The sequence below is a fragment of the Neodiprion pinetum genome, chromosome 5, assembly GCF_021155775.2.
Source record: "Neodiprion pinetum isolate iyNeoPine1 chromosome 5, iyNeoPine1.2, whole genome shotgun sequence".
Taxonomy (NCBI): domain Eukaryota; kingdom Metazoa; phylum Arthropoda; class Insecta; order Hymenoptera; family Diprionidae; genus Neodiprion; species Neodiprion pinetum.
In genome coordinates, this window is record NC_060236.1 from 3,625,206 (window position 1) to 3,639,205 (window position 14,000).

The 14,000-nt window shown below is 44.5% G+C and overlaps 1 protein-coding gene across 1 annotated transcript; it reads right to left on the minus strand.

Annotated features, from left to right (window-relative positions):
- Positions 1-152: 152 nt before the first annotated feature.
- LOC124220169 (myb-like protein Q) lies at positions 153-7,473 on the minus strand. Its single transcript, XM_046628667.2, has 2 exons — positions 4,089-7,473; positions 153-1,972 (listed from the first exon to the last, which is right to left on the minus strand). Exons 1-2 carry the CDS (start codon positions 6,023-6,025, stop codon positions 1,756-1,758), a joined length of 2,154 nt encoding a protein of 717 aa, XP_046484623.1. The 5' UTR covers positions 6,026-7,473; the 3' UTR covers positions 153-1,755.
- Positions 7,474-14,000: the final 6,527 nt, after the last annotated feature.

Genomic DNA, 14,000 nt, shown 5'->3' on the forward strand with positions numbered 1-14,000 from the left:
CTTCGGGCTATAGATTCTGGAAAAATCAATCTCGAGCATGGTGATATGAAATCGATGACTTTCTCGTAAGGATAAAAAAAAAACAGGTAACAATACAATGGAGGGATTAAAGTGGTAAAAGGTGAGAGGAAGATTGGTGTAATAACAATACATCTGAATCATCACCGTTGTAATGGTCTCATATATTTACAGACATCTTATCACTCTGATATTCGTATATATAATATATATATAAGTAATAATGAACCAACAAAATCATAACTTTTTTTTTCTTCTATCAACGTTCATATTAATTCTTAAAAGAGAACTATGTAAATTTATAGGTACAATGAAATCTACATGTAAGAGTCAATCAATGCTTGATTCGACTTTTCAGAAATTGACCGATCGTCAGTTTGGTACAACAAATATAGATCGCGAATTTCTACGTAAAACTAATCAATAAATAAATAATACAGGTATATACGAACGGTCGTGTATATACGATGTAGGTATGTAAATATGTGTATCTATATATATATATATATATATATGATACAGATCATATACTCGTATCACGTATAGACGTCGCAGGTTTACGGCTTCTCCTCTTCTCCTCCATTTCATTTATATTTTATTCTTTCACAACATGCAATCACACTTCAACCCCACGATCTGAGCATCGTAATATCAGGGATGCGTCGATCGGTACTTTGTTTAGAAAAATCGAATGATCGATTTAAATGAATTAATGAGTTAACGAATATCACCGAACAATCGAGAAGGGCTTGGCCTGTCCTACACATTTGACATCTTGGCAAATTTTTATGCCGAAAATGAAGGTGCGATTTGCTTTTGATTTAAACGATTCACGGTACATATATGTATATATATATTACGTGTAAAACGCTGCCGATTGCACGTTAAGTTTTAAATCTAACATTTTTTTCCTCTTTGTTTCAAATTCATCATCTCATTTCCGTCTATCTAGTTACCTATTATCTATCTACAGAGATCGTATAATATATCTAATTTAATAACAATGGTATAGCACCTATAAATATCATACATTTTCCTTACAATATTATTATACTAGTAGTATTGTATGCATGGTATAGGTAAATATACATAGGTATACATATATGATGCATTTAGCGATCGCACTTGATCTCGTCGAAGGTTAGCAATTGTCGTACATGATAGTAATGATTATAGTAATAGTATAGTAATAATGGTAGTATTAGCAGCAGCTTGCTTAGCCATTATTTACAAAATTTCCGTATATAATAAATAATAATTTTCACTGGTTTCGCTTTAAATGTAACAGCTATAGAGGCCGCGTTGCACGCGGCATACGTCAGCGCAGGTATTACATATTTATAAAACTAATCATACGTAGGCATACCTAGGTTCAAGCGAACAATGGCACCGCCGTGGTTGCAATTTATGAACGCGCGTTTAACACGTGTAAAATTAGTAAACGCATATACGCGTATGTTACGTATGTAGGTGACCGCAACGTTCGTCAAACATTTAACAACGCCTGTGCACGTGTTACGGATCACATAAATTATGCACACATATAGCTATACCTTTTTGACCATGACACGGTTATCGCAGACGATATATTTTTAACACTCGTGCAGTAAAATAAGTGCGCGCAATTTCATACTCGGCGAGAGGCAATCCATCCAGCTCGGAGCTTTAGGGGTGATGCTGATTTCCGTGCCCGGTACTTCTTCCCTGGTGGTTAAAGATATCCGAACTGGATCTCGGTCATGACGCTATCGTGGCTCTGTGCCACGATCCATGATTCTGCTGCTGTGTATGCTGCGGCTGTTGCTGTTGCTGCTGTTGTTGCTGTTGCTGCTGCTGCGGCAGCTGATGGTGCTGTTGTCGCTGATTTTCGGCTTGTTGAATATAGACCTGACGCTGCTGCTGTTGCTCGTAGTGATAGTGATGCTGGTTAAGGTGATGCAGGTGCCTTTTTTGACTGAAACAATTTACACGTGCAATCGATTAATATGGATATAAGAATACACTTGTACCGCCGTAAATAATTTTTGCGCCTATTAAAGAAGTATAAAACTAGTCAGAAGATAAATTGGTCGAATCCGGGTACGTAGTTGTAACGAACGAGTCTTTTCGCATACGTATAACAGTTTCGAAATTTATTGGCGACAAGAGCCGACAAAGAAAAAACAACCTACTGCATACACGTATATGTATTATTTCAACTGGAGTAAAAAATTGCCTACACATCAAAACATCTCCCGTTTCGACACCCCTCGACTCTTTACGACTGCAGCCGCGTGTGATCCAATGCCTGGCGTCCACACGTTCAGTTTTCTGCACATCGTCTTGTTATAATAGCAACCCTCTGCCCCCACCCAATCGCCAGCTGTTCCCTCCGCCACCACGCATCCACCCCATGGAGTCTATAGGCATCCGAAAGCCGGAGGTGGTGCAGGCGCCAGGCTTACCGCGGGGGTGTAAGAGGGTGAATTTAACATGGATGTATGCGCGCGCTTGTGCACGGCTGGGATTTTGCAGATCGATCAGGGCGCGACGAATTCGGCTAGGCGCCTGCGCCCCTCAAAACCGAGAGTGTAGAACGAATAGCCACCGGTACCACTTATACTCCATGGTGTATACCTATATCTATGCCGAACGCTAACGACTGACAAGGAAGGTATCCCAGGTCGATCTCTCCGATTTTATTTCTTTTGTAACACGTTACAGTAGGCTGAAAACTAAGCGACAAGTATTTTTTTTTTTTTTTATCTGCCATTAAACACCTTAAAGGGGGAGGGGTGAAACCACCCTCCAAGGTAAGGCATGCCTAGGGGTGACTTGGCAGTTTCACAAGAACGTAGTAAAAAAATTAAGAATGTAATTTTCTCAATTAACAGAAGGAAGAAAAAAAAAAAAAACTGCCAAACCGCCCCAAATAAAGCCACCGACCGCCAAAGCAAGGTGCAAAAGTGTGAGTTCAATGCACGTATGCACCTGATGTATGTTGCGCAGACCCTGAACGAATAACGTTCGTATGTTACACCTATACGTGCATTGTACAGGTATCGATAGACTCGTAGCCCAGTCCCATATACGCGAATTGCGTCACTATATACGCGTTCTCCGGCCTATGTACGTAATTCCGAGGTGCAAAGTACGCGTTGTACGTATGTCGCATACCCTGTCGCGTTAAGAGTATTATAGAATCGGCTTGCGGAACGTTGTGATAAACGTGATCTTTGGCGTGAACGTTGCCGTGGAATGTTTCTTCGATGCTGTAACATTGAGGACAATTTCGATCTGATTGCCCACCGGAGCATGGTCGTTTAATGAGAGCGAAGGGGAGAAGGAGGTCGGGTCGGACCTCGTTGTCAAACGAGAGACAAACGTCCGCCGGGCGACGGCCTCTCCACGTTCTGTACTCTATCTACTCTACCCCCCCGTATACCTCTATATCTATCTCTCGCGTACCTATCCGCGGGTCAACGTACTCGCTCTTATGGGAAACTATCCGGCGAGAGGAAGAGAGAGATACAGAGAGAGAGAGAGAGAGATGGAGCGACTCTGCAACCTACTTGTGCCGCTGTTCAGTCTCACCTTTCGCACTGTTCTCCAATGAGTTTTGAATTTCACTCCAAGGCAGGAGAAAATAATGAGAGAATCCGCTAGTACAAAGTCAATTTCAATTTTTACCGGTTAAATTCGTTGACGTTTGTCTAAAATAACTTCTTCGGACACCCCCCCCCCCCCCCTGCCCTTCTTGAACGTACGTAGACTAACATCGATCGCTGTATTAGGGGTGGTTAAGAATTAACATCATCGCTGTACAGATGTTGAATGTATGTATGTACCTACTCGCGGTGTAAAAACAACTCTGACGTTGGTATAATGCATCGATCAACGTTACGCTGTGCTAGACAGAAAATAGAATTAAATCGATCCTCGAAGCTGGAAACGTTTCCATGCCTCAGCCAACAGTTGACGACAATTGTGTTCCACCTGTGATGCTATTCTTCATATCCTTTAGTTAAGTCGGTGCAGTTTGACTGTCTTCCGATATCGCAATACGCCAGGAATTTAATTAAACCCCATACCTGCTGAACAAAGGATGCCAAAATTGCGAGTCCTCAGGCGATGCGGCGGTGGAGGTGACTTCCGATTCCTGTTTCAGTAGCCCGGTGGTACGGACCCTTAGCAGCGGATACGACCCACCGTTGGTCGTATGTCTGGGACGATTTGCCGAAAGATCGATGGGGGCTGGCATCAGGGTGCCGATCGGCTTGCAGGTCAGTTTCGGCCTTGTTTCATCGTCTTGTCGATCAGCCGGTACCGGTCCGTCGCTGTAGTCGAGTACGTGCTGCAGATGCGCCAGAGAAATGACCAAGAGATCCGGATCCCTGAGTAGTTCCGGCCTGGTCAAGGCCTGCGGAAGCCTGAGTTCCGGTCGGGAGGCAAGTAGTCGAGGAATTTCATTGGCTGGAGCGGCGGCCAGCGCGGGAAGAACGTCCCTGGGGACGAGGAGCGGGTCAGGTATGAGGTGACCGGATACCCTGAGGAGTTCACGTAGCTCGGATGCCGGGTCACTTGGTGAATCGAATTCCAGGGAAACGGGACCGTAGTCGTGGTTATTGTCGTTGTTGTTGTTCGTCTCCATCTGGAGCTGCAGATGGGACGTCGATGTCTGCCGATGGTGCTGACTCGGCGACGCGAGTATACCCTTCAGGGTTAGGTCATTCCGCGCGTCCTCCGAACACGATACGGAACAAGGTGGACTGGGCAGCAGCCGTTCCAAGTATGCCGAGGCTGGCCTTCCACCTGCGGCCGGTGAACAAGGTATTCCACTGGGCTGCGGAGAGGCTTGGACCACGGTACCCTGGGACCTTGAATCGTCGAGGTCCTCCGGTTCGACCTTCGGGTTATATCCGGCGCAGGGCGAATCGAGATCGACTTTCCTCACGCAGGATGGTATCCCTCTGCTTCGCGGCCGGTACCGGTAGCTCGGAATGCTGATGGACAGACCGGACATCAGCGCTGGAACGTTATGGGGTGCTTTACTCTCACCGGTACCAGCCGGCATCGCTACCAACAATCCGGGTGGTGGTCGTCCGGGTTTTCGGTGCCCCGGGGAGCCAGGTGGAGGCGAATTTTCGGCATTGTTAGAGGTATTCGCTGGGTTGCCTGCAATCGAGACCGACAGTCCAGGCGTGTTCCTCAGAGCGTTCAGTATCCTCGCCGGTGAGCCAAGGTTGGTCCTCGACCAGCTGGTATCCTCGCGTTGTTCCGCCCTCGTATCTTCGCTCTGCGATCGTGGGGGTCGCCGTCGATGCTGAGTGTCGTTAGTCCCCGCAGAGGGTGACGTTGAGGGTAACGGTGCACTAGCCACCGCTTGAACTTGCTCGTCGTGGGGATGGTTCGGAGAGTCGGGTAAGTCAGCGGTTGGAGTGTCGGCAGCCATAGCTGCGATGGCCGGAGATGCGGCGGTGGCGTCGAGCAGCCCAAGCATGTGTTCCCTTCTTGGGTCTTCCTGGTCAGCCGATGCAGCGGTAACCTGGGGGAGTCGTAGCTGCTGGAGAACGACTCGTGGCTGAAGGAGAAGGTGTCTTCGTCGCAGGACTTCCTCGTCCTCGGTCGACGTTCGTTCCCGCGACTTGCGACGATGGTGATGGTGATGATGATGATGATGGTGTCGATGTCCCCGGTGATGGTGGCGGTGCCTCCGCGAGTTGGCGGCAGTCCCACTGGTCGACGGCATAATCGTTGGAGTTACGGTGGTCCGGGGTATCGAGCGCCACCCTTGGGCCGTTTTGGTCAGCTTTATCCTGTTCCGTTTGTCGTAGTCCTCGCACCGGACCTCGACTATCCTCTGTTCCCGCTGCGAAGCCCAGAGGAATATCGGGTTCACCTTGGGCCGTTTTTCCTCCGGTTCTTCGGGGTCCGGTGGCTCCGATGGGTCCGGGACGCTACGGTGACGTTTGTGGTGCGGGCGTCGCGGACGCTGGGCCTCCGGGCCCCTCGCAGGGGCCCCGCTCATTGCGCCATCGACCGCGTTGCCCCGATCCTCCTCCTCCTCCTCCTCCCCTTGCTCTTCGGCCTCCACCTCTTCGCGCCCCTCTTTGCTAAGCTCTGGTTCTCGCCTCCCGGTGCCGATGACGCGGTACCCTCGTCCTCGTCGTCGTCCTCGTCCCAGTAGTCTTCGTCACCGTCGTATCAGCAGTCGAGGCCGAGGTCCGTAGTCCGTTCCATGACCACGTTGTTCCTCTCAAATCGGTACCGATCGGCTCACCTCTGAACTCCCAACTCTCCGTCCACGCCGGGCTAGAAAATCACCCGTTGCAGATGAGCTCCGGCTACCGCTGCTGTTATTCCCGCTGTTCCCGCACCACCAGCTTCGAACGGGCCCGCGATTTTGCGAGCCGCGAACCTGCGGCCGCTGCATGATATCTCTCTCACCTTTGGAAGCGCGAGCGAGTTGCGCGCGCGGGGATTAACGACCTCTGTAAAGAAACACGGAGGAATAGTACTTGAACAACATTATTCTTCGCCAAATGGAATGCTGTAAGTATCACGCTGAGTCCGTTCAACCGCAAACCAACTCATCCAGCACATCCGCACGTCCCGCTTACGGGTCCTCGCCTCTTCCTCTCAATCTACGTCCAGCTCACCGCACCTCACTTACAGGTATTACACCTACGTCTACTGCGGGTATTTATTATACATATACTATTATTCGAAACTGCACCGAGGCGGGAAAAAGCAAAGCTGCCCTCTGACAGTCCTCCTCCTCCTGTTCTTCCTCCTCGCTGCGTAAAACCGACGACACCAGGTCACACTGCACGGATCATCGGGACCGGAACACTTCCACCGCCACCACTTCCATCAAGCTTGGTAAGTATGTCTATTTAGGAAAAAGCAGCCGGTCTGTCATGAGATGCCACGGTGCGCGCCGCCTCACAGCCTGGGAGCTACTGCCAGAGCCTTGCCCCCGCGCAACCCCCGCGAACCCCGCGCACCTTCTCGCCCACGAACAGTCTCGACTCGAGTCGACTCTACCCATCCGTCGAGAGTCGCGTACCAGCGAGACGCTAAAGCCCCGTTTACACTAGACGGTATATTCCATTTCTACTTGGCACTTGGTTCCTTGGTGGGTCATGAACGTCCTCGATCGATGTGAGTCTGGTCGGTGTGGTCGAGTGGCACCGCGGTCGAGGGTCTCTCTTATCCGTTTCTCGCCGGAAATCGCAATCGGGTTATCGTGGAAGTCTGATTGCCGGTTAAAAAATCATGTTCTTCTTGTTTTACGGTATTTCGAGCATCCTGCACCGGCAATTGTAAGTCGGACTTTATCACCTCCTACGTTTGCGAGGTAGTTACAGGATCGTTCCAGGACACCGTGATGTGCTCGAACTACAGAAGAACCACACACACGCGCAGAGCTTCTGCTGCGCGGTATATGGTGTAGTTTCTCGAGGTAAGCGCAGGCACGGAGTGTAATTCAAGTAACGCGCAACTCAGTGCTGGTGGGTTGGACTCACACATTTGTATCGTACCTACATTGCGGTGCATGCGTCCCTTTGCTCGAATCCAGAACGCAGGCGTTCTCATCGCGACGCCCGCGCAGTCCACTCTTCGACTATTGCTAAAAGAAACGACCGCCAGTGGTGGTCGTCGATCGAGTGAATGGGGCGGTGGAATCAACTATAGACTAACAGACGACCGTTCACCGTCTCGAAGAGACTCTTACTTTTTAAGCACTCACTCACTCGCTTACTCACTCGCTTGCCTAACGTACCAATTGGACGTGAAGCGCATACCAATTAGTAAGGAGAGTGAATCTCTCGCCTCTCCTTACCAACCGAGAAGCGAAAAACCTTTTCCCAACAGACGCGACATCGAGACGGGAAAATCTTTGAATAGAAATTTTACAATAGGTTTAAACATCCTTCTCGTGGAATGGGCGGTTTCTGGTCGGACCCACTGGCGCCTTGGGCGGCCCAAGGTTTAAGGGCTTAGAATTTCGCCGTATGGAGTGGCAAATGTCGAGTGAGTGACTTGAGAAATACCAGAGAACCATTCTGTTGTCGAGTATAGGGTAAGAAAACTCGGCAGTCCTCTCCTAGCCAATGCCGTAAACGACAAGTCGAAAACCAACGAAACGAATTGTGAACCGAAGATGTATGCGAGAGAAGATAACCGTTACTCTCTCCCCTCAGAAACGGGGTAAATAATAAGAGACAAGACTACCCTATTTCCTGCCTCTTTGTATACCTATCTGCCATTTATTTGAAAAGATGGAAAATCGGTTGGTAAATTCTTTTACCGTTATCCATCAAAACATCGTTTTCACCATCGTGTATACGTAGATATAAAATAGAAGAGAAGAGGAACTGGTATGTTTCTTTCGAAGACTACATTGTATGAGAATAGTTTTGAATAAAATATAATATACACCGTTGCGAAGCGTGCGATCAAAGGCCTCGAGTTGACACGTAATGGTGCATAATTTATGCGAAACGTCTGCGGAGTTTACTAAACGTCCGTGTTATACAAGCGGGTAGGACACAAGTTTATGCAAATTAAAGGGTTTTCCCTGGGTATCGGAATAATCGCAACGCTCGGGATTTGATATACGAAGAAATACTTGGAAAACGATTGCACTTCGGTGCGGAGTTTACAAGGATCTATATGATCTATACATATTACATATTCATGCTTGATCGAGGTAGAAACCTACAACGCTTCAACGACCATTCGTTTCTCTTTCGGTTGACGTTAAGGGGGAAATCCCGAAATCATATTCGATTATTCGCAAACTCTGACGTGGCTCAATTGGATAGGAGAACAGGATGCACGTTTAGCGTATTTCCAGCGCATGTTACACACCCCAATCGAAGAGTTGACGGGGATGTACACTGAGGTCACTTCCAAATAACGTTGATTAAAATTTGAATTAAAACATCGAACGCGTGCTGGGTTCTGGGTAGTTTTTAATATCCAAATACAGCGATCGATCAAGTTATACGGGCATTGATCTGGCGATAATAGGAGCGACATCCCGCGGTCCCTTGCTTGACGAAAAATACTGACTCGTTCAAGCGTCGGTAACGGCTTTTTTAAACTCCTTTCGCGAAATTAAGAAATAACTATATTTGAACAGGCACCGTCGCCGATATAACACTTGATAAAATGCTGGAAGACTGAGAGCGTTATCAGAATGGAATGCCGCTCTTGTAATTTGTTAGTCAGCGCGTAAATCATGTGCCGTCTGTTAATCAGTTGACTACTACGTGTTCTTCCGATTGTATATGCGACATGTGTAAAGGTGTTAATTATTATTCCGTTTAAAATACGTGTCAAGTAACCGAAGTTTATCTTACACGGCTTATCTGAACTTATAAGCGTGACAAATCCTCCCGTAATATGTAGATCGGTCATAATAGTTGACCACACACGAGTCGGTAGTATTTATCTGCCAATTACCAAGATTTTTCACTTATACGCAGGTTAAAAGTCAGCCTTGGATGCGTGGAGGCAATTGAAATAACGATTCGCCAGACTTTGTATAATATACCAAAAAATACACGACTCGTATTTACGCTGAATTGTAGTTGTAAGTTACCCTACGTCTCTGTTACAAGATTAGATTGTGTTTCCTTCCGCGTTAAGAAAAAAAATTGCGTAAACTTATATGCATACACGTTAAAGAGTCCAAACGGATAACGAGAACTCGGACGGTTTGTGCGATATACAATTACAAAGAGTCACCGATATTTGCACGACTTATCAGTGTTTCGATATTTTTCGTGATTGCGATTTTGCAAACAGTTACGTACCAAATACACTAAACGAAGAACACGGCGAAAGAAACAAAAGAATTTTCAATAATTGAATTCAGGATTCTTACGCACAGGTAGAACCTGGAAAATCGAGAAAACTCAGGGAATTTGGAAAATAAGACGGGAATTTTGAGTCTGTCGAAAAAAAATTCGTTCTTATATACAAAGTACTATCGATCTTGAGAAAAAAAATTGCACTTAAAATTTTGTTCCATCGCACCACTTCGTACATTCTACGTAGGTATATTACTTGATAACAAACCTTGTTTCGTTTTTTTTTTTTTTTTTGTTACGGAAAATCGCAGGCTGTTGTTTGTAAATCGATATTCAGACGGTAAAGTTGGTTACTCGGTAATATTGATTGTATTAGTATTAAAGGTTACTGAAAACATCCTATTTTCAGGCTGCAATGATGTTACAGTAATCGTTAAAAAAACTGTTTGAATATTGTTGGAATTAGGAAAAACGAGGTACGCCTAACCATTTTGCGCTATCGTCGATCCTTTTTTGGTAATTGCAACGTAAAATCAGTTTGTGAGATTTACTCTACTTTTTTAGCTAAACAAGGCTTTGACGTCAATTTATCGTTGCACTAGCATTAAACTTTCGCAACAGTTGCAAGAAAATCTAGTAAGAGTGGTTGTAATGAGAAAGAATAGTAACGGATACTAGACTTTCCGGTAAGGGCTAGAAAATTAATTTTCATTTTCTACCTAGAACTATATTCTTCGATTGTTGTAAAAAGTGAAAATATTTGAGGACCGAGCGGTAACCGGAACTAAGAATTTCTCTCGGCGTATCCGTTTGATGCGACTACTGACAAAAACCCATTGAAAATCAGATTCCAAAAAGCGTACGAAAACCCTGTAACGATTGAACTCACTTGCTTTTTCAACTTTGATAGCTTGTTACACAGACACGAAAGCCAAGTGAATAAGAAGCGGGCTTTAGTGCACCGTCATGTTTGTTATTCGTTAATAAACACGACGGCAAAACCGTTTACTCAATTTCTATCACTCGACGTGCTCGTAGGCAAACCTTAACACAACTACATACCTAAATTGCGATAAACAACACCTCCGCTATCGCGGAGCAAGCATTCCTGAAATATTTCACCGCAATCTTAGGACAATATCCGTCTTCTATTGCCCAACTGGACTCAATCGGCGTGCAAGTTGATGAAATATTGGGTGTATCCGATCCGATCTGATGCCTGTACGCGAAAATTGTTTCTTCGTACTCCGTCGGATGTACGGGTGGGTGGGTGTGCCTCCTGGTGTATCCATGACTCGGGGTTCTATTTTCGTGGACTGCGGATTCTTCACCGCAAAACTAGGTATGCCTTGTTTAAAGGTGTCTGATTCACTAGCGCCGAACCGATCAGCAGACCATTCGCCTGACGTAGATCGTCGATAATTCTACGAGAGATCCAAACTGCCCATTTTTGCACAGCTCTCGCGTATTGTTGTTGCAAGGCACGCAGTCGTCGTGTAAGACGCATAATTCCGATCACCGAAGGATCAGCTCTGACATTATGTATATTATGCGAAATCATTTTGTAAAGATTGAAAAATGATTGTTGTTTTTTCTTTGTGGCAACTAAAAAAATTATCGTTTGGTTGCTTGATTGATGCTAGATGAATTAAGTGCCCCATCAGACAACGACAAAGAAATATTCCGTTGTGAATTTACTGGCTGATTTAATGGTACAAGACGACGAATGATTGACGGTGAATTCTGCTCATTATACTAGACAGATTATCGGGGAGCCGGTTCTAACAACTATTATCTCATCTTGCTTCTCTTGCAAGAAAGGATTCTCAACGCGTTACAAAGAGTACTCCATTACTTACGACCTCACCAGTAAAAAATTTACAGATCTACGATGTAACGTATTATTTGATATCGTTAATCCATCGATAGTTCTCATGATTTCGTAAATTTTATTAATCCATATCCACCGAATAGTGCACGGTTAAGGAGATATAGACCGAAACGGTTTTTCTCAAAATGGCGGCACTTCCGCCCTTCAAATTTGTAAGGATTTTGTGTATTTACATTCAGTACGTCATACTGAACCTATTTATGAAAAAAAATAACTCCTGTAATTTAGTGAATTATGGACAAGAGTAACGGGTCCCCTATCGCCTGTACTAAACGGAAACCCGGCTATTCTGGTATAATCGTGACAACCCAATTTCATCGGAATGAATAAACGCATTCCTTTTTTTAAAGCCACCATTTTAATGAATACGATTAAGTAAGAAACGCTATGTGACAGTTCTTTTTTAATGACGTATCAAGATTCCTTGAAACTTGTTGATTTTTGCATGACAGCTGCTTCCTGGCCTGCGTAGGATTCGTCATGCAAATTAAATGCATATCTGTTACAATTAGAGGATCGAAATTCTAGTCGTTAAAAAATGTCAACCTCTTTTACGTCTACATATATTCTTGGTAATGAATAATCGTCACTAGTTTTTCGATAGAAACATTTCTGCGAATGTAATACGCAATTGGTTTAACTTAATTTATTCTACAAGCCTTAAAAGACGGGACTTATCCTGTCAGAATCTTAATATAACCGTCATATGATTATAACAAAGGTGTCGCATGTTGTGTCGCGACCTTTACTTTTAGGAGAAGACAACCTGTTCGTGCAGCTTCGTTTTTTCAGGAGAATAGCCTCAGGCCGAGTGATTCGTAAGCGTAATTAGCGATGGCCATTAAGCTAAAAATAATCAATGCACCGATTAATCGGGTCGAAAAAAATTACCGAACAGTCTTAACAGCGCAAAAGTTTTCCTGATGATTCATAGTTTCATTCATAATATTTTTCAATATCGAATGAAAATATTCATTTATCTTTGACTTTTTATGGCAAATAGGTATCTTAGTAACATAAGTAATACATTGATAATAATTGATACTTTAACAATATAAATTGATATCGTATCGCGTCGTTTATGGGGTTGATAAAACAAAAAGCGAATGCGAGTGAAAAATAATCGATTATCATCGAAATTATCGATTTAACCTAAAATCGATTATTTCTTGTTATTCTTAGCGCAGTTATTCTCTCGTATTCCATCAAAAACGTGATCCGTTCGGCTCTGAACGACCGTCCAGACGGATAGGTTGTAAAACTTATTCATTCCGAGATAATAACGCTGCTACGGTAGGCGATTATCGATGTATGATAACAGGCGAAACTTATCGGAGCATTCCAAACGCCTTAGCAATATCATTCGAATCGATTGTGCAGACGATACCTACAGAATTCGAAACAAACGTACGAATCTTCGATATTTGCCAACGCATACCCGCGTTTCTCAGAGAATTGGTTATATGTATAGTCCGTTTTATTGTTAGACGAAAGCGTCTTTCTAGGAAATCATTAAAATGTCATGTGCAGCAGCACTTTATCGCTCAAATTTCGTCAACTAGTGCTGTTCGATTAATCGTTTTTTCGATTAATCGTTCTCACAATTACTCGATCAATCGACGCTTTCGATTTATGAAACGATTAACCTGCAGTATTATTATAAGGCAACTTTGATTAATCGATTGCTCGAAGAAACGATTAATCGATTAATCGCACGGCAGTAATACCAACCTTATTGAAACTTACGTGAAACGTGAAAATTTTTTTTAAATCGATCGCCATACATTTATCGAACGATTTCTCGACAATGGCGTGATATCAACGTTTTTTTCAAACCGTACACATACATAGACTACCGGTATTATCTTTTACCTGAAATATGTATACAACTGAACGCGGTCACTTATCGTTCTGGAAACATATCGATATCATCCTTATTAATACGATATAAGAACTTCATTATACGCATGTCTATTTATAAAATTCTGGGAAACCGGGTTTTTCTCGATATCGGATGGTATCGTATCAGGTGCGAAGTTAGCTGACAGGAAAATTTCGAGAGAGTTTAGCAATAAACTTGACGTAGGTTACGAATCTATTTTTTTTTTTTTTTTTTTTTTTGTAGGTATTCCGCAAGCTTCTGCTGCTGCTACAGGCGTCCGAGTGTAATTTGTAATTAGAAATCAAAATCAGTCATCGATATACGTTAAAGATACGAGAGTCGTGCGACTTTAGTGCCTATCTTCGTTTTCATACACATTGTAAGAGTGCGCGTCCCTGCACCGTCA

Bases quoted from the DNA above. Each gene is read 5' to 3' on its own strand.
- LOC124220169 (XM_046628667.2), bottom strand. From the start codon at position 6,025: ATGAGCGGGGCCCCTGCGAGGGGCCCGGAGGCCCAGCGTCCGCGACGC. The intron at 1,973-4,088 runs GTATGGGGTTTA...AAATTGTTTCAG, and splicing joins TGGCATCCTTTGTTCAGCAG to TCAAAAAAGGCACCTGCATC.